This window comes from Leucopleurus acutus (genome assembly GCF_964270905.1).
Source record: "Leucopleurus acutus genome assembly, chromosome: 11".
NCBI lineage: Eukaryota > Metazoa > Chordata > Mammalia > Artiodactyla > Delphinidae > Leucopleurus > Leucopleurus acutus.
Window position 1 is genome coordinate 56,793,632 of NC_139152.1, and position 20,966 is coordinate 56,814,597.

At 39.3% G+C, this 20,966-nt stretch overlaps 1 protein-coding gene across 1 annotated transcript; it reads left to right on the plus strand.

The window, feature by feature from the left end:
* The first annotated feature begins 2,515 nt into the window (after window positions 1-2,515).
* CCT2 (chaperonin containing TCP1 subunit 2) lies at window positions 2,516-20,603 on the plus strand. Its single transcript, XM_082850955.1, has 16 exons — window positions 2,516-2,599; window positions 3,332-3,406; window positions 3,511-3,576; window positions 4,344-4,455; window positions 5,275-5,351; window positions 5,484-5,596; window positions 6,446-6,648; window positions 7,715-7,815; window positions 8,102-8,229; window positions 10,339-10,442; window positions 13,659-13,778; window positions 14,157-14,285; window positions 14,482-14,585; window positions 14,874-14,973; window positions 16,400-16,541; window positions 20,330-20,603. Exons 1-16 carry the CDS (start codon window positions 2,597-2,599, stop codon window positions 20,358-20,360), a joined length of 1,608 nt encoding a protein of 535 aa, XP_082707081.1. The 5' UTR covers window positions 2,516-2,596; the 3' UTR covers window positions 20,361-20,603.
* The last annotated feature ends 363 nt before the right edge of the window (window positions 20,604-20,966 follow it).

Here is a 20,966-nt window from a genome sequence, read left to right on the forward strand (position 1 = left end):
AGACTAAAATGGAAGCAAAGCTGGATAAATGCTTTTTCAAAGGCATTGTTAAAGGAGTGTTTAGGTTATCTGTTGCTGTGCAACAAGCCACCTAAAAACTTGGTGTCTTAAAACAAATCATTTTGTTATTTCTCACATTGCTATAGATCACAGTAGGCAGGCTTATGGAACCCACCCCAAATTACAAAACTAATATATGGAAGAGTTGAAATCCAAACCCACGTAGTCTGGTTCCTGAAGCTGTTTAGCCTCTGGCATACAAGGGTGACACCAAATGACACAGGAAAGGAGGAAAAGTCAAAAACACACGCAATAGAGAAAGGACAGATTGCTGAGAGTTCCCTCATAGGGGGCTCCTCCTGGCTGTCTCTGGCCTCTGCTCCACAGGTGGCAGAGCCTGCCTCCCAGTTCCCGTCCAAGAGCCCCTGGCTATGCTTCTCCCCACCGCCACTCCAAAGACCAGCAGGGAGGGGGCGCTGGCTTCTCCATCACCCATAGTCTCAGACTTGCCGGCCAGAGGACATATTTCCACATGTGATTTTGCCCACAATAAAAACAGCTGTTTTCAATATTGTGCAGGTATCTTAGCGCCTTGTTATTGTGACTTCTCATTACACTGTGCGATTTGAGATCTGCCGGTTGAGGTACATTTCCTGAAAAAAGAGCAAGTTTTCCCACAAAGAACACAAAACTCTTGGTAGATTTATAATAACTTGTCCAATCTGAACACCCCTTTTCATGATGGACCCTGCAAATAGTGTAAACTGGGGTCAGCAAACTTTGTCCGTAAAGGATCAGATAGTAAATATTTTAGGCTTTATGGGCTATAGAGTCTGTCACAACTACTCAACTCTTCCATTGTATAACTCTGTATTGTATTGGCCAGTATAAAAATGAGTTTTCTTGTGTTACAACCAAGCTTCATGGATGTCAAAATATAAATTTCATATAATTTTAATGTATCACAAAAGTTTTTATGTTTTCAATCACTTAAAAATATAAAAATCATTCTTAACTCTCTGGCCATACAAAATCAGGTGGCAGGTTGGATTTGGCGCCTCATGGTTTATCAATCCCTGGTGTAAACTAACCCTCTTAGCATATATCTGAAGGGTAGAACAATTAAAAATTGAAAATATCAGGACTTCCCTGGTGGTCCAGTGGCTAGGACTCTGCCCTCCCAATGCAGGGGGCCCAGGTTTGATCCCTGGTCAGGGAACTAGATCCCACATGCCGCAACTAAGAGTTCGCATGCTCCAACTAAAGATCCCACATGTGGCAACGAAGATCCCGCATGCTGCAACTAAGACCAGGCGCAGCCAAATAAATATATTTTTTTTTAATTGAAAACACCCACCAATGTTAACAATTGCCACAATCCAAGAGCTTGCTAAGAGATCAGTTACTCAAAGAGAGAAAAAGGTATCAGATGCAAAGCTAAACATTTTTTTTAAGTACAAAAATTTTGCTTTAAATGTCCTAGGGGTCAACTTAGAGAAAGTAGAAACTGTTCTTAACAAACGGAAATATTTGGGATTGATTTTGCTCTTTACAAAGACATTATGTAAGAGGATATTAGTCATCTCTACAACTGTGTGTTGGGGGGAGGGGAGAATGAGTGAAATGCAAAACCTCCGGAAAGTGAGCAAGCCGGACAAAGTAAAAGTCTCCATCAGAGCTCACAAAGACCTTGTCCTGGACAGCCCAATTGAGAACAGCGTTTTACAATCCAGTAAAAGAAATATGTCTTCCTCCATCTTAATAAATGTTTAAAATTAAAATAGCAATAAAATATTATTTAGGAATATAATGGTAAATGTTTTAAAAAGCTCAAAAAGTTGAGAGTGGTTGCTTCTGAGGAGAGGAATTAATGTGGTTGGTGAATTATGTTTTCCATTATTAGTGTTATTGAGCTCAAGCTCGCGCTGCTTGCTGCACAACAGGCCAATAAATCTGGAGGCGAGTTGTTGGGGCAGGAAATAATGACTTTAATCGCAAAGCTAGCGGACCTTGAAAGGGGTGGGGGGGGGTCCCCTGCGACGTCAACCAATGGCTGAGCGGGACTGCTACCAGTGGCTCTCTAACAGCCACGTGCCAGCCCCACCTCTATTACATTAGTATACAACACTTTAAACTCTGTACATGTAGTACTTTAAAGCAACCTTTTTTAAAGGTTAAATATAAGAAAAAAATTAAACGTGCGAGAAAGAACTCCGTTGCTATGGCAACACCCACAGCACAGCGTCCCTCCCACCTTGGTGAGCTCTACTCCAAACCTCCGGGCCTCACGCAAAATCTCCACCCCTCCCCTTCCTGGTCCCCAGCGGGTGCCTCCAAAGGGAGCTGAGCGCCAGCCGAGGCCCCGCCCCTCCAGCGGGACGCGCAGCTTTCCCGAACCGCGGGGCTCCCCTCAAACGCTGTGCACTCCCTTCCCCAAGGGCGGTGCCAGGGCGAGCGGCGCGCCGGCCGGGGCTCCGCCCTCTGCGGCAGAGCGTGTGGCGTCACTTCCGGTCTCTCTTACTTCCGGCCTCTCTTTCCTCCGGCCTGGGGCGCGAGCTGTTGAGGAGTTGTCGTGTGTGCTGAACTCCTCGGAACCATGGTGAGTCTGGCCCTGGAGGCCCTTGCCCAGGGCCCGCCGTCCTCGGCCGTCCTCGGCCGTCCCCCGCCGTCTGCTGCCTTATCTGTATCCCAGCGCCGCGGGCTCCCTGTGTCTGTCCCCGGGCCCGCCGCACGTGGCGCAGGCCGCGGCGTGTGGCCTGCGCCAGGCCCACAGGGGAGGCATAGGCCTGAAGGCCAGCACCTTGTTGTGACTCGGCCTCTCCACAGCCCCAGAACCTCGAGGCTCGGAGCTCACCCCAAGCGAAGAAATTTCTAGTGCACCGGGCGGGTCGGCGAGACGGGCTTCCCCCTCTCTCTCGGGGCGGGGCCTGGAGCGGCCAGAGGGCGAAGATGGCAGCGAGGCCGCAGCGTCCCCTCGTCCTCCTGGCGGTCGTTGTCGCGCGAGTGGCCTACCACCCCTGCCTGCCTTATCCTTAGTTTAAAATCATCTTTGCCATCTTTGGTCTCGCCATACTTACAGTCGATCTCTTTGGGGTAGAATTTTTATTCCTGAAGCGCTTAGAGATCCAAAATGCAATGTCACCTAAGTCCCTCCTTCCGCTTTAAATAAATGACTGCTCCGATGATGGAGAGCTTCATTTGTTTAAAAAAGTACCCTGTGCTGTAAATTAATTTTCTCTTAGGTATCTACTTGTAAGTCTAGTGGAAGGCATCTAAGTATATGTGTTAAAGAATACTGGTATTCAAACTGAGTCTTGGTTTTCTTTTTTAGGCGTCCCTTTCCCTTGCACCTGTTAATATCTTCAAGGCTGGAGCTGATGAAGAGAGAGCAGAGACAGCTCGTCTGGTAAGACTTTATCTCATTCTTATAAAGATACAGTAGTTTTTTGGGTTTTTTAAAAATTTTAAGACTGTGAAGTTGATTTTGACCATCTCTGATTTTTATTCCAGTCTTCTTTTGTTGGTGCCATTGCTATTGGAGACTTGGTAAAGAGCACGTTGGGACCCAAGGGCATGGTAAGAAAAACAGGCAATTTAAATTTTTTAATGTTGTTTTAGAGCCGTTAGAGATATAAAAACTTCTTTTGGATGCTTTGTTGTCTTTAAAACTTAACTGTTAATTGTAAAAGTTAAGATATGGATATATACTCCTTACTGAAAATCAGAACAGAACCCATATGGCTAAAGTCCCCTTCGATCACTATCCCCAGTGCCACTCACCTCCCCAGTGACAAACACTGTTACCATTTGGATATAAATCTAACCAATGTCTTTATTTTTATGTAGATGTACAGGTATTTTATGTATTATAAGATATTATTTTATGTATTCTCCCTGTAATAGATAACATTGTTTTGTTACGTGATAGATATTATTTGTATGTACTTTTGCTGTAGCTTGGCTTTTTTAATTCCTTTCAGTATAATTAGATATACTGCCTCCTCTCACTGTCAAATAGTATCCTGTATCTTGCTTCTTTTATAGTTTGTATTTATTACTGTATTATGAGGGACCCTTAGTTTGCGTTCATTGCTTTTGCTGTTACAGTATCGGAACAGCCTTGTTCATGTCTCTCTGTTCTTCTGCTGTCTTTAGGGGTAGACAAAGGTTAGGACACCAAGGTTTGCTTTTGGGGGGAGTGTATGCAATGAAAAAATTTAAATGTATTCTGCCAAATAACCATCCAGAGTATTTACACATTAGCAATATAGGAGAGTACTGATGAATCTGCATTCTTCCAGATATACTTATATCTTAACTTGAACCAAATATGTTCCTTTTAGGACAAAATTCTGTTAAGCAGTGGACGAGATGCTTCTCTTATGGTAACCAATGATGGTGCAACTATTTTAAAAAACATTGGTGTGGACAATCCAGCTGCTAAAGTTTTAGTTGGTGAGTCTGAGGATGACATTTTGTTAACATTTGGAAACAATTTTAAATAGGCTGTGTTGACTGTCCTTTTGATTCATTGATTATTTACTTTTTAATTGATTATTATCGTTATTAAAATGCAAGCTTCTCGATGTGGTATATATACACAATGGAATATTTCTCAGCCATAAAAAAGAATGAAATAATGCCATTTTCAGCAACATGGATGGACCTAGAGATTATCGTACAAAGTGAAGTAAGTCAGAGAAAGACAAATACCACATACTATCACTTATATGTGAAATCAAATATGACACAAATGAATCTGTCTATGAAACAGGAACAGACTCGCATACAGAACAGACTTGTGGTTGCCAGGGGTGGAGGGGGAGGGATGGATTGGGAGTTTGGGATTAGCAGATGCAAACTATTATATATAGAATGGATAAACAACAAGGTCCTACTGTGTAGCATAGAGAATTATATTCAGTATTCTGTGTTAAACCATAATGGAAAAGAATATGAAAAAGAATATATATATGTGTACAACTGAACCACTTTGCTGTACAGCAAAAATTAGCACAGCATTGTAAGTCAGCTATACTTCAGTAAAATTTTTTTTAAAATACAGTCTTCTGGAGTGCCATGTACTTACTGATGGTAAAACTACTGTATTTCGGGCTGAATAGTTCAAAGAATTTGTCAGGTGAGGAAACCTAGATAAGTGAGGTTTAGATTGGTAGTGGATATATTTGGAGAATTAGGTAAGCTACCAAGAAGTAATTTAAAAAGCAGAATCAAATGTAAGTGAGTTAATAACTAGCTTTTTTTCCCCCCTAGATATGTCAAGGGTTCAAGACGATGAAGTTGGTGATGGCACTACCTCTGTTACTGTTTTAGCAGCAGAATTACTAAGGGTAAGAATATCTGAGCAACTTGAACTTCATCTTATTGGGGTTTTTTTGCTACTGTGGTTTTGAGTATCAGAAGTAATCAACTTCTTACTACAGATTTAGTATTCATGCTTGTCTTCCACTGTTTATTAATAGGAAGCAGAATCTTTAATTGCAAAAAAGATTCATCCACAGACCATTATTGCGGGTTGGAGAGAAGCCACAAAGGCGGCAAGACAGGCTCTGTTGAATTCTGCAGTCGATCATGGGTCGGTATACCAAAACACTACTGTTTCAAACATTTAATGTTTAAATGTTCTTTTCGAAATACAGTCAATGCAGGAAGTCTAGAGAGCAGTGAAAAGCATACACAAACATGATTCTGTTGGCTCATCCTGCCTCAATAAAACCCAGAAAAACCCCACCTTACCCCCCAGAGGTAGTAACTAAAGTTAAAGTTTGGGTTTCCAGGGGTTTTTTTGCACGTATAATCACAATAAATAGTATCATTGTATAGAGGGTTTTTTAGCCTCTTTAACCTAGTTGAGTAACTAGAAAAGTTTCGAGGTGTCAGTGTTCTCTGTAATACTAGTTTTAGTAGAGGTATGCATTTGATTTTGTGACTGCTATAATTCACCTATCTATAATTGGAGGTTTGTGTTTCGACAGTTTTTAGCTTTATAGTGTTGTGACAGACTTGTTACTTTAAAAAGTAAGTATAATTGCTGTGTCCAAAGATATGTATGTATTTAAAGGCAATTTTATTTACCTTACAAGTAGTGCTCTAGAAAAAATTCATTAATTTACAGTCCCACTAGCTGTATAACAATGCCTCGTTTCCCATGTTCTTGAAATTTTTGTTTGCTTGTGTTTCTCTTTTGGTAGTTTGCCAGCTTGGTGGGGAAAATAGTATCCTTTAATTTGTATTTCTTGATTACTGATAAGGTTTAATTTTTTTCATGGGACTTAGAGCCCTGACTGGTTGAGGTGAAAGTCTATTGACAAAAAAGTATCTGGATAGATTTTGAAAAGTAAAACAGGGTTGATAACTTCAGAGAAGCATTTTAAGAACCGGCCTGAGTTTTTTTGTTTGTTTTTGTTTTGTTTTGCTTTTTTAGTTCTGACGAAGTTAAATTCCGTCAAGATTTAATGAACATTGCAGGAACAACATTATCCTCAAAACTTCTTACTCATCACAAAGACCACTTTACTAAGTTGGCTGTGGAAGCCGTTCTCAGACTGAAAGGCTCTGGTAATCTGGAGGCAATTCATGTCATCAAGAAGCTAGGAGGAAGTATGGTAGATTCCTATTTAGATGAAGGTATGTACATATTGAATACGGGAAAGGAAGCCTTGACCAGTTGTTGAAAGCTAAGTACTGAGTGAATCCACTTTTAGTTAGTCCGGACTAGTGACACTTTGCAAAGCCAGAAAACTTGTCTTTAAGGACACAAATCATATTGCAACCATTTTTGTCATCTTAATTCATTTGTTATATTGACAGTGTGCTTGATCTTCTCAAACTATCCCAGCATTTCTTTTGATAACCTCTAGGTTTTATTTATACCATGAAGTAAGTTAGTCTCTAATAAAGAGAAGTAGTTGGTTTTGTTTTTTTGTTCTGTTCTGTTTTGTTTTGTTTTGTTTTTGCGGTACACGGGCCTCTCACTGTTGTGGCCTCTCCTGTTGCGGAGCATAGGCTCCGGACGCGCGGGCTCAGTGGCCATGGCTCACGGGCCTAGCCGCTCCACGGCCTGTGGGATCTTCCCGGACCAGGGCACGAACCCGTGTTCCCTGCATCGGCAGGCGGACTTTCAACCACTGCGCCACCAGGGAAGCTCTGAGTAGTTTGTTTGTTTTTTTTTTTACTAGAAGTCAGCTATTGTCAAATGGCACTTTTTCCAGGATTACATGTATTCTCTAGGAAGGGTTTGGGTAGGTCATACCAATTAGTTGGCAGGTGTTGAGAATATAGTTTCTGGTGTTCTTGAAGAGTGATAAATGAGTTAGCAGCTGCAATTTCCTTAATAATAGTATGTTTTGTTCTTAGAGTGTGGATTTTTCAAAGCGTCTTCACAGTGTATTCACAAAATAAACGGTAGAAAGTGTAGGCATTCTATTCTACAGAGAAGGAAAAAATGGGGTAAATTGTGCTTCACAGTTTCTGCTCTACCAGTTAGTGATTTGGAGTCTGGGTTTTGTTGCAAAAATGCATGTTGTTTGTCTCTGTTTCACAGGAGTAACAATTCTGAAAATATTCTTGATTGAATTTATATGTAAGGGCTGTATAGCATTTCTAAAAGACTAATTTGATAAAGCAGATTACCTTAAAAGATTTATTAACACAGCCTTGAAATATTTAATACAATACTATGCTTATATTGTAGGCTTTCTGTTGGATAAAAAAATTGGAGTAAATCAACCAAAGCGAATTGAAAATGCTAAAATTCTTATTGCAAATACTGGTATGGATACAGACAAAATTAAGGTACGTTAAACTACATTTCTTGGAATTCTATTGCTAGCTGCTGTAAACTTGGGCTGGTAATCAGTTTCACTAATAAAAACCCTTATAGGGTTTATATACATTTGAATGTATATTTATTCTTATATAGTTTCTTAGTTTCTGATTTTATATACATAAATATATGTTTATATTGTACACGTGCATGCACACATAGTTTTTGGTGTATTTACATTAAAAAGTTTAAATATGCTATGAAACTTGCGAGTAAGGAAAGTGATGCTATTTTTTATGATTTCCTTTGTCTTAGATATTTGGTTCCCGGGTAAGAGTTGATTCTACAGCAAAAGTTGCCGAAATAGAACATGCAGAAAAGGAAAAAATGAAGGAGAAAGTTGAACGTATTCTTAAGCATGGGATAAATTGCTTTATTAACAGGTCTGTGTATGCTTGTGCTGACAATATTTATAATAATCCAAGAAAGGATTGTTTTCTGCAAAGATTTAGGAAAATTCTTTTATATTGAATTTAGTTATTTAGGAAGTGTTTTTTTCCAAATGTAAATAAAATTGTACAGCAAGGCATTTGCCTTACAATGATTTTAGTGAAAATGTATGTTAATATACTTTATTAAATTTGTGTCAACAATAACAGTTTTCTGTTTTGGCAGTTACATTATTAGTTTGGGCTGTAGTATACCTGTATTTGGAAGAGAGATTTAATTCCACATTAAATGATGGGGGTTTGAAGTAGGAAAAAGCTAATGGTAGCATAGGAATAAAACAAGGATGAAGAGATGAAAGGTATTAAGAGTTTTAGGGCTTATCTTTAATTTGTGTGAAGAAAATATGTGTAAACCTTCCCCATGTATTCTTAATATTCAGTATCTAAGATTTTTATGGATTATTTTTTTTTTTATGGATTATTTTGAATGGAGAAAAATACCAAGAGAAACAGGGCATTTCAGTGAAAAGGCAGTAGTTAACTTTGAGAGAGATTTACCATTTGATGCAAAATAATTGTTTTAAGCCAAATGTATGTGGGCTTTTAGAAGTTAGTTACTAGGGACTTCCCTGGTGGTACAGTGGTTGGGAATCCGCCTGCCAATGCAGGGAACAGGGGTTCGAGCCCTGGTCTGGGAAGATCCCACATGCGGCGGAGCAGCTAAGCCCGTGTGGCACAACTACTGAGCCTGCGCTCTAGAGCCCACGACCCACAACTACTGAGCCCATGTGCCTAGAGCCCATGGTCCGCAACAAAAGAAGCCACCACAATGAGAAGCCTGTGCACCGCAATGAAGAGTAGCCGCTGCTCGCCGCAACTAGAGAAAGCCTGTGTGCAGCAACAAGACCCAACGCAGCCAAAAATAAATAAATTGAAAAAAGAAAAAAAGCTAGTTTCTAAACTTCTGTGAGATCTATGATTCTGATAAGGCACATTTTGCTTAGCAGTGCTTTATACTAGTTATGAAATTTTTTTCTTTGGCTTTTTTTAAGTTACAAACTTTTAAACAGATGTCCTTTTTACTCCTGTTGTATGAGTAACACTTGCTCATTTGGGGAGGTTTGAAAGTATAAAGAAGGAACAGAATTCTCCCAGAAATTCTTTTATTAAATTGATTCATGGTGTGTGTGTATGTTGTTTCAATTCTTCATTTAGTTGTGATCATATGGTATAAACTTTTATAACATGCTTTTTTTTAACCTCACAGTATATATATTTTACTTAAAATTACAAATTTTTCATAATTGGTAAGTTGAGATTTATACAAACACTCTCTTCACAGACATTGGAAAGTTTTCTACATAAAAATTTTTACATATATCTTCATTTAATTAATATCTGAATTTTCTTGCTGTAGATTCTCAGGAGTAGAATCAAAGCATATAAACATAGATAAGAGTTTTGTTTTGGTTTTTGGTTTTTTACTAAATTTATTTTTTTAATTTATTTATTTTTGGCTGCGTTGGGTCTTGTTGCTGCGCGCGGGCTTTCTGTAGTTGCGGCGAGCGGGGGCTACTCTTCATTGCGGTGTGTGGGCTTCTCATTGTGGTGGCTTCTCTTGTTGTGGAGCACAGGCTCTAGGCATGCGGGCTTCAGTAGTTGTGGCTTGTGGGCTCTAGAGCACAGGCTCACCAGTTGTGGCACATGGGCTTAGTTGTTCTGCGGCATGTCGGATCGTCTGGACCAGGGCTTGAACCCGTGTCCCCTGCATTGGCAGGCGGATTCTTAACCACTGAGCCACCAGGGGAGCCCATAGATATGGGTTTTGATGCACTACTGCTAAATTGCTTTTCAGAATTATTGGTTCATTTTATACTGTCAGTGGCAATATATAAAACAATACCCATTTTCAGTACTAACGTGGATGCACTAGTATAATTTATAAAGTATTATACAATAATAAGTAAGAAATGTTATCTTGTTCTTAATTTGCATTTCTTTGATTACTGGTGAGATAAAAATATTTTCATGTCTTTTAGTCTAATGTATTTTATCTTGTGAAGTAACCACTTTGAACAATATTTTTTTATATTTTATTTATAGGCAATTAATTTATAATTATCCTGAACAGCTCTTTGGTGCTGCTGGTGTTATGGCTATTGAGCATGCAGATTTTGCAGGTGTGGAACGCCTCGCTCTTGTCACAGGTATGGGGAAAAGGCATTAATTTCTAACATAATAATTACTCTTGGATTTACTGAGTGTTAGTGTATTTAACTCATTGCTAAGAGGACAAAGAGATTCCCTTAAGGATCCTAGAATCTAAAGTTATTCTGAAATCTGACATACTTTTTGATATCTTTACATTATTTTTAATATACCAAGTTAAATGCCAGCTTCGCCATAGGTGTAGGTTTATTTTTGCCGTTTTTTTTTTTTTTTTTTTTTTTTTTTTGCGGTCCGCGGGCCTCTGACTGTTGTGGCTTCTCCCGTTGCGGAGCACAGTCTCCAGACGCGCAGGCCCAGCGGCCATGGCTCACGGGCCCAGCCACTCTGCGACATGTGGAATCTTCCCGGACCGGGGCACGAACCCGCGTCCCCTGCATCGGCAGGTGGACTCTGAACCACTGCGCCACCAGGGTAGCCCCTGTGTTGTTTTAAAGATACTGTCTTTTCTCTCAAACCCACAGGACCACTGTTCTAAACATAGTCTAAATAAACTGAAGCTTAAAAAAAGGAGTCTTTTTTTGGTTTTTTGTTTCTTTTGGCTGTGTCGGGTCTTAGTTGCGGTATGCTGGATCTTTGTTGCGGCACGTGGGCTTCTCTTCATTAATGGAGTGCAGTTTAGTTGATCCGCAGCATGTGGGATCTTAGTTCCCCGACCACGGAACGAGCCCACGTCCCCTGTGTTGAAAGGCGGATTCTTAACCACTGAACCACCAGGGAAGTCCCAAAAAAAGGAGTCTTAAGTCTTACCTAGTTTATTCATTTAATTTTAGTGCTAAGTGAGTAGTTGAATGCTTTGTGCCCTGTGTGATAGTGCAGTTGGAATAGTAACCTTTATTGAACATTTAACTATATGCCAGACAGTGGGTCAAATACTTAAGCATTACTTCTGTTAATTTTTAAAAATTTATGAAAGTAATAAACGTTGAATAAGTGTGAAACATTCCAGCAACGTATGATGAAAAGTAGTTTACTCCAGTATCCTTCAGTAGAGGTATATGAGTTTTATAATCCCAGTATAGACTAGAAAGTGTGTCTACAGGTATGTCTACATCAAAGAGACATAGAGTGCAGTTCACTTAAATTTGTTCTAGTAATGGTTTTTAAAGTAACCTCTATAAACAGCCCTTGAAAACTTAAGTATAACAGTCTTTATCCTCTAACTTTCAGGCGCTTGAAAATGAATGAATAGGCTGGAAAGTTGGCTTGCTATCTGGCAGTGAGAATTAAGGAGAGGGGGGTTTTAGATGTAAAGCCACTAGCAACATCAGATTCAGTTCAGAACTGCTCTGTGTATTAGAAGAAATTAAATTATACTAAGTAGATGGTAGGATTGGTCTCATTTCAAAATAACTTCTTAAGCCATTTTTAATTTTAATAATTTGAGAAGTATAGTGTTCTGACCTAAAAAGAGACATTTTACTTTCATTAATTATTTGGAAATGGGTTTACCTGATTTAAAAGTTATTACATACTTGATGCTTAAGGTAATAAAACTTATGATGCTCATGTTTACTTAATTCTTCCCTTAATGCAACAGAGTTAAAGACATGACATAAGAACTGTGAATGATACAGCACATTCATGGGACAAGTTGATATCATAAGGACTTGATAACATGAAATTGCCACATACACTCAGGAGAAAATTAACTGCACCAAGCACACCAAACTGTATGGCTGTGAAGTAGACTCCATGGTGGCTCCCATCCTTAGTAACATCTGTTGTCAAGATGTGTGAAATTGCTTCTTGCAGATGTCTAGAAATATTTTGTAAGCAGATGCACATGAATGAGTGTAGGATAAGTGAAAATTCTCATAAGTCAAATTGGTCTCATTTAGGGGATATGATGTCCCGAACATCTATTGTGTCTCACATCTAGATACAAAGCAGTCTCAGGAATTTGCCAACCACAAGTAAGAAGAGCTTTAGCTATACAGATTATGAGTATAAATTAGTGGAGTTGGGAAGACCAGAGTCCCTTTTATAAATTAATTGTAAAATAGAAATAAAGCATCAGTTATTCAGCAGATTTATCAGTAAGGTGTAGGGAAAGGGGTTGGTTGATGATTGAGGGAATCTATTAAAAGAGAGTAATGAACTAGAGAAAAGGATTTAATTTTATTTATATATTTTTTGGCCAAGCCGCGTGGCATAAGTTACCCAATCAGGGATTGAACCCATACCCCCTGCAGTGGAATTGCAGAGTCTTAACCACTGGACTGCCAGGGAAGTCAGAAAAGGATTTTAAAATTGAAACCTAACTTTTGCTTAATTAAGAACCAGGAAAGGAAGTGTTTATAGTATGGAAGATGGAGGGAAAATAGGAATAAAAATAATACCTAAGGAATAAAATGAATTTAGTTTTTTTTTGTTTGTTTGTTTGTTTTTGTTTGGTTTTTTTTGCGGTACGCGGGCCTCTCACTGTTGTGGCCTCTCCCTTTGCGGAGCACAGGCTCTGGACGCGCAGGCCCAGCGGCCATGGCTCACGGGCCCAGCCGCTCCGCGGCATGTGGGATCTTCCCGGACCAGGGCACGAACCCGTATCCCCTGCATCGGCAGGCAGACTCTCAACCACTGCGCCACCAGGGAAGCCCGAATTTAGTTTTTTGACTTTTCCTTAAGTTTGCTCTGGGAAATCCTCAGTATACATTTCCCCTTTTTTCTAGGCCCAAGTGCTCACTATTTTAAGCAGTTCCTAGCGTCAGTACATCTGTTGATATAATAAGATTAGTTAAATATTTTCATGTTTTGTTTTGGGATATTGGATCATAAGAGTACTGGTCTCCTATATTGAATTCAGAAGAGAATCTGAATTTAAATTCAGGCTTAAAGGTAAATGTCAGAATCTCAATTGAGGTGGTATTATTACACAGTGTGTCTGTCCATATAGGTCTGAAGCCAGATTGCTTGTATTTGAATTTCAGCTTCATATTTGTTCAAACTGTGTAACCTTGGATAAGAAACTAAACATTTCTTTGCCTCAGTTTTACCACTTCTAAATGGGGTGATAAATGAAGCCTGTCTTATTAGGGTTGTTGTGAAGATTAAATAATTAGTTTGTATGAATTGCTTCAGAGTGCTTGGTGTATAGTAAGCAGTCAACTTAAATATTGTGTTTTCTGTTCATTACTGCTTGTTAGAAAACAAATTTTAAACCTGTTATGCATTTAATTAACGTATATTTTTGTTCATAGGTGGTGAAATTGCGTCTACCTTTGACCACCCAGAACTAGTGAAGCTTGGAAGTTGCAAACTTATTGAGGAAGTCATGATTGGAGAAGACAAACTGATTCACTTTTCTGGGGTAGCCCTTGGTGAGGGATTATGTAGATCCTGGTTTAGGTTCCTAAATCTTTAGTAGGCTCTTTTGAAGTGAAAGAAACAGTTACTAGTTACTATAGTTACTAGAATGTATGTCTTAGTTCCTGAGAAATTGTAATTTCAATCTCTTGAGGGCAGCCTCATGTTAACTTTGTGTTTGTGAACAGTGCATATTCAATATAGTTGTTTTAGATAGCTTAGAACTGTTAGGAATGTGGATTGTTAGCAAAGAGAAGGTAGCAATGGAAATGGAAGACATGTCAGCTTTCAAAACCAAGTATAACCTATATAAGTAATAGAAGGCAAACTTTTATGTTTTATAACTAAGTGTTCACTGTGACATAAGAATATTATTATTTTTTTAACTTTAGGTGAGGCTTGCACCATTGTTCTGCGTGGTGCCACTCAACAAATTTTAGATGAAGCAGAAAGATCTTTGCATGATGCTCTTTGTGTTCTTGCCCAAACTGTGAAAGATTCTAGAACAGTTTATGGAGGAGGTAAGCATTTGAAAAATATTGAACATATTTTATTTCTTGAAGTGTAGTAGTGGCTTTGGCTTTAATGTTTCTTATAGGAACTTCATATTGCTTTCGCACTTAATAGTTAACGCTTAATATATCTTAAGGGAAGTCTAATTTAGTGTCTGGGAGACAGCTAAGCATAATGATACGTTCTTGGATTTTTAATCTGAAGGCTGTTCTGAGATGCTGATGGCTCATGCTGTGACACAGCTTGCAAGTAGAACACCAGGCAAAGAAGCCGTTGCAATGGAGTCTTATGCTAAAGCACTGAGAATGGTAAGTTAATGAAAAAGAGAGCTTTGAATTTAAATTTTGTAGGTATTGATGGTTTTTAAATGAATCCATTCTTCTCTCTTGGGCAGAAAATACTTAACTTTCTTGGCTTTAAGAATTGGTTCACACTGCTTAAATTTGATTTTGGAGTTTATCCTCTTTATAAGCAGTAATTAAAAGGAAGCAGGTTTTACGTTGTCTCTAAATGTATAATTTTAGAAAGCTTTTCTTATAGTTAGTAAATTAATTTTCTTTTAGTAGAATAGTTACCATGTCTTCTTCACTTCATAGTTGCCAACTATCATAGCTGACAATGCAGGCTATGACAGTGCAGATCTGGTGGCACAGCTTCGAGCAGCCCATAGTGAAGGCAATACAACTGCTGGACTGGGTAAGAAATTAATTGGGACCATGTGGTCGTTTTTTTTTTTTTTTTTTTTTTTTTTTTTGGCTGCGTTGGGTCTATGTTGCTGTGCGTGGGCTTACTCTAGTTGCAGAAAGTGAGGGCTACCTTTTGTTGATGTGCACAGGCTTCTCGTTGCAGAGCACAGGCTTAGGCACATGGGCTCAGTAGTTATGGCACACGGGCTTAGTTGCTCTGTGACATGTGGGATCTTCCTGGACCAGGGCTCGAACCCATGTCCACTGCGTTGGCAGGTGGATTCTTAACCACTGTGCCACCAGGGAAGCTCCTGTGGTAGTTGTTCAGAGTAACTCTTGACCAGGTTCTTTTTTTTTTATTTTTTAAAAATGATGAATTCTCATAACCATATAAAAGATTCCTGTGACCTTTGCCTTTATAGCCGTTATACGTTCTAGAAAAATGTTTAACTTCATAATCTCTACACTGTCAAAATTTTATTATTCCCTAAGGGGGCGTGTAACATTAGTTAGAAGATTTTTAACTTGTTTGTTATGTAATGACCGTAGGATTTAAGTATATAAAAACAGTACTTACGTTCTCAAATGAATGTAAACGTTACTGTATCTCTTATAATCAGTATTAACTCCTAATCTCACAGTAAACTTATTCTGAGACATTCTTTTTTTTTTATTGCGGTACGCGGGCCTCTCACTGCTGTGGCCTCTCCCGTTGCGGAGCACAGGCTCCAGACGCTCAGGCTCAGCGGCCATGGCTCACAGGCCCAGCCGCTCCACGGCATGTGTGATCCTCCCGGACCAGGGCAAGAACCCGTGTCCCCGGCATCAGCAGGTGGACTCTCAAGCACTGTGCCACCAGGGAAGCCCTATTCTGAGACATTCTTGAGAGTAGATCTCTGTTACATAACATAAAAATGGCCAAAAAGAGGACTTAATTCAGATTGGAAAATTTCCCAGCAAAATGTCTAGGACATATAAAAGGAACAATTTTAGAGGGTAGATAGTCTTGCCACTGGACAAGAGAGAGGTTAAGGAATAATCTGTCAGGAAATGAAGGGGGATTCTAATAAGAAAAGTAGATGACTTCTAAATTCTCTTCCAGTTCTTAAAAATCCATGGTGTGTTCAGTGATGAGCAAATTTTCTGCAGTTTTATTTGTAGATAGAGAAAGATGGGTGATACAGTGTTGTGTATAAATTTTTCATTATTTGACATAGTTACTCTCCATTGATACAGATGATCAGTAGTTGACCTTCCAGTTTTCTAAAAGGCTTTCCTTGAGTGATAGTCTGATGCGAATGCTCTAACTAAATTGAGTAGTTAGTTGTAATCTTATTTTTTATAAGTCAGTATTAATTTTGTGATATCATTAGATATGTTTTGTAACATTATTAGATATGTTAAGATTAGTTGTTTATTTAGTAAATACTTTCCAGATATGAAGGAAGGTACCATTGGAGATATGGCAATGCTGGGTATAACAGAAAGTTTCCAAGTGAAGCGACAAGTTCTTTTAAGTGCAGCTGAAGCAGCAGAGGTGATTCTACGTGTGGACAACATCATCAAGGCAGCACCAAGGTATCGTAACACTTTAAAGAACATTTCTTAGGAAAAATTAACATGGAAACAAAAAATAGGTATATTTTTGATAATTGTAGTTGATGGGAAGTGGAGCCATTTTGTTTAGATAACAGTATTTTGCAAGTTATTTAAAATATGTAATCACACAACTCTTAGATTTAAGCCAGAAAAGCTTAGGTGCGGAGAAGGGTGTGGGTAACACAGGGTAGCCCTCAAGATTGAAAGGGCACATAAAGAGCCAGGCTTGGGAAGGTCAAAAACCAGAGAACTTGGGGGTGGGCGTGTAGTAGTAAGAACTGATGTCTGTTTACCAGGATGAGTTGGGTTCAGTCATTTTCTGTCCTGGGTACACTTTTTCATATATACATTCTTAAGCACGTAATATGCAGAGTTCCCTACATGTTCCTATTCCAGCAGCATTTTTTTTTTCTTTTTTCTTTTGGCCGTGCCGTGTGGCATGCGGGATCTTAGTTCCTTGAGGCTTTGCCCCCTGCAGTCGCGTGGAGTCTTAACCGCTGGACCGCCAGGGAAGTCCCTCCAGCAGCTTTTCTGAGATGAAAATTCTTTTAAAAACTCATTCACACAAAAATGATTAAGTGGCCAGAGAAATCTTAACATTTGAAGATTCAGTTAATAATTTTAATTAATTACATTAATTAATTAAATTAACTACTAATTGCTAATTAGTAGTTACGAAAACCATTTATTTTACCTGTTAGTGGAAGTTCAGGGAGAGGGAAGGGGATGGTGGCTTGGACCAGTAGATAGAGGTGAAGGTGGTGAGAAGGGATTGATAATAGATGTATTTTTGAAGGTAGAGCCGGCAGAATTTGATGATGGGTTGGATATAAGGTCTGTGATGAAAGGGATTGGGTAATTCAAGGGTGTTTGGGGCGGGGGGAGTGTCTTATAAGGTTTTTATTCAGAGCGCCTTAATAATTGCCACATTTCTCCAACACGTTAAACACACTTCCATTTCTTCAAGGATAGAAAAAAAGAACAATTCTAAATAAATTTCATCAGAAAAATCTGAATTGTGTTTTTTTTGTGTGTGGTACGCGGGCCTCTCACTGTCGTGGCCTCTCCCATTGCGGAGCACAGGCTCCGGACGCGTAGGCTCAGCGGCCATGGCTCACGGGCCCAGCCGCTCCGCGGCATGTGGGATCCTCCCGGACCGGGGCACGAACCTGTGTCCCCTGCATCGGCAGGTGGACTCTCAACCACTGCGCCACCAGGGAAGCCCTGAATTGTGTTTTAACATGACAGTATTAAACATTTTTAGTTCAGGAATAAAACATGGAAATTCCCAGCAAACAAAACAACAGTTACAAACAAAAAAAAAAAGGAAAAAAGAGTACTGGGGCCCATAATTCAAGGTTTTTGTTGAGAAAAATAAGAGTTTCTCTTAGGTGGAGGAAGGCTTTGGGAGGGAAGATGTGGGTTTTCCGTTTTTGGACATTTGAGATGTCTGTTGAGAAAGCAGTTAGTTGGATAGTTGAGTCTGTAGTTCAGGGGAGAAGTTTGAGCTGTAGTTATAAATTTAGGAGTTGTCAGCCTGTACGTGTTATATAAGGCCATGAGACTGATTGAGTCCCCAAGAGAGTGAACGTAGCTAAAGAAGGGAAAGGGTTTTTTTTAGGACTGAGTGCTTGAGAATTCCAGTAATAAGTTTGGGAAGATTCAGAGCAACCATCAAGGGTCACTAAGAAGGATTGTGAAGTATAGGTAATTATTAAACTGGATGATGGATACATGAGGATTCATTATACAACCTCTACTTTTATACATACTTTTGAAATTTCCCATAATACAAAATGCTAAGGTTGCGGGGTACGGGGTGCCACTGAGATAGGGGGAAAACCAAGGGAATGTGTGTCCCAGAAGCCAAATTAAGGAAGTATTTGGGGAGGAGGAGTGGTCAACTGCCAAGATGATGCAAATAGGTCAAGTAAGATAAGGACTGAAAATTGATCTTAAAATTCGATTTAGCAACAGAGGTCGGTGGTAGTCCTAACGAGCAATTTTAGTGGAATAGAGGGGGCAGAAGTCTGAAGTAAATTCGATAGAGGCTGGGAAAAGAGGAGTTGGAGGAAATGTACGTAGACTGCTTCTTTGGGGAGTGTATTGTGAATGGGAGTCGAGAAGTGGGATAGTAGCTAGAGGAAGTATGGGTCATTACTGTGACAATTCAGTGTGTGTAAGTGGGAGCAGTTTCATAGAGAGGAATGATCGATGCAGAAGAGGCGTGCAGTCCACCAGCAGCTGCTGGATCTGGAGAACAGAGGAGGACAGGAGGGAAGTAGGAATGTTATTAGGAAAGTATGCCCTAAGTGGACTAAGTTCTTTGTGCAGAATCCTGCAGCACTCCTTTCACTGGCTCTCTTCTATGAATGGCAACTATCCTCTTACTATTAAAGGAAGGAAAGAGTAGAAAATAATGATTTGGATGTGGAGAGAAAGGCTGAAATGCTATTCAAATCTACTGCCGTGAGTGGAAAGGACTGGGCTGAAAAATCTAGATTCTCTGCTCCTGGTATTGGGAGGATAGGGTAATAAGGAGCACTCATACTTTGAAATGGAAAAATAGTGAGAGAAGGAAAAGTTGACACAGTTTTCCTGGAAGCAGTGCCGCCAAAGGTGGTTAAATACAGTTACAGTGTCTGATGTCTTCTAGCAGAATGATAGCAAAAGGAAACTGAGTTCTATAAGTAAAATTTTCTGACTTGGGAGCAAGGTCACATAGCTGCACCCACCCTCAGAAATATTTGTTATACCTTAGTACCTTCAACCACATTTGAAATATAAACTATAGTACCTCGTTTGATCTGATATCACTGTTTTCAAAGTTTAAGTGTCTCTTTTAAATATATTAGAAATTTGCGTAATTTGCAGTAAAGAGACATGAGTAATTTTTAACTCAGCCTTCCCAAATGTACTGGGCTATGCACTTCTTTTCAAACTCATTATTAACCTCCAGGGAATTAATTTTTCAGATCAGTGCTTTGTGACAGCTGCTTGATAACTTTTTCTATATTGACATTCTTGGGTCATACTCCTATAAGCTACCGAGGTTGGAAGGTTTATACTGTATGATCCCAGTATGCTGTACTCTGTGGATCTGTTTTTATGCCTTTTCTGCTTCTCAAGTGTTGTGCTTGTCTCTAGAAGCAGTGTTTCCACAGTCATTAAGTAAAAAATTTCGCTAGTATCCCTACCACGCCCCCTTCCTGATTCACTATGTATGGTCACCAGAAAATAAAAGTTTTAACATCACAGATGTGAGAGGTACTGTTGGCATACTTCAGTGAATTACCTAACTCCATCACCAGCTTATCTATTGGCATTTGTTTTTGTTCATTTAGAATAGTGATCCAGAGGTTTTAATGTAGAAACCCCAAAGCCTTGTTATTTTACAACTTCTGATTGAGAGAACCATCTTTGACTAATTTAGTAAAATTCACTAACGTATTGGTTAAAAACATGAATTAACCATTTTCTGGAGAATACATATTTGGTAAGTAGGTTGTTTGGATGAGAAGCTGAGAACTGCTGAATACCTACAGGCCTTCACATTCCACAGATTTTTCCTGTCCTCTTACTAATACAATAATTAAGGGATGTTAATTGTGAGGTAGAAACATTCTGTTTATACATGTAAAATTGGTTTTAGTAAAAGTAGGATTATAGCTGTGTTTGTATTTAATATAGACCTTTGGTTACAATCATGCTCTTCATTGTCACCGTTGCCTTTGTTTTCTTAACTGTACGTTTTATGATTCTTGCAGGAAACGTGTCCCTGATCACCTCCCCTGTTAAGCATTCCCATATGCTCTTGAGCTCTGGAGCAGTTCATAGTAAAGTTGTGTTTGAAAGACCTTGACCTCCTGAAAGAAGACTATAGAATTGAAGTTTACCTGTGGCTGTTATATCCTTAAGATTTGGACATTTAACTGACCTTCTGTTTTAACATGGGTCTAATTTATTTGCTATTTCATTTTCCATAAGATTCAGTTGATTTAAGAGTTCATTTCTCATACTGTGCATCAAAATAAAAATTTGAACAGTTACCTAGTTCTTACCTGACTTTAGTGATTTGTATCCCGTTTTAACTCTGCTTAATGGGAGTGAATGATTATAGTTCCAGTGTAGAGTTTCCAGCTTAACTAATGATTGATGTTACACATTTTTGAAAAAAATTATCCTGATTAATGTAAGTCCAAGTGAGATGTGATAAACTTACATTAATCTTTTATTTTTTTTTTTTTTTTTTTTTTTTTTTTGCGGTACGCGGGCCTCTCACTGTCGTGGTCTCTCCCGCCGCGGAGCACAGGCTCCGGACGCGCAGGCTCAGCGGCCATGGCTGATGGGCCCAGCCGCTCCGCAGCATGTGGGATCTTCCCGGACCGGGGCACGAACCCGTGT

What these genes read in the sequence shown, in the direction of transcription:
- CCT2 (XM_082850955.1), top strand. An exon ending in AGCTGCTAAAGTTTTAGTTG is followed by an intron (nt 4,456 to 5,274) that starts GTGAGTCTGAGG and finishes TTTCCCCCCTAG; the next exon opens with ATATGTCAAGGGTTCAAGAC. An exon ending in ATCATCAAGGCAGCACCAAG is followed by an intron (nt 16,542 to 20,329) that starts GTATCGTAACAC and finishes TGATTCTTGCAG; the next exon opens with GAAACGTGTCCCTGATCACC.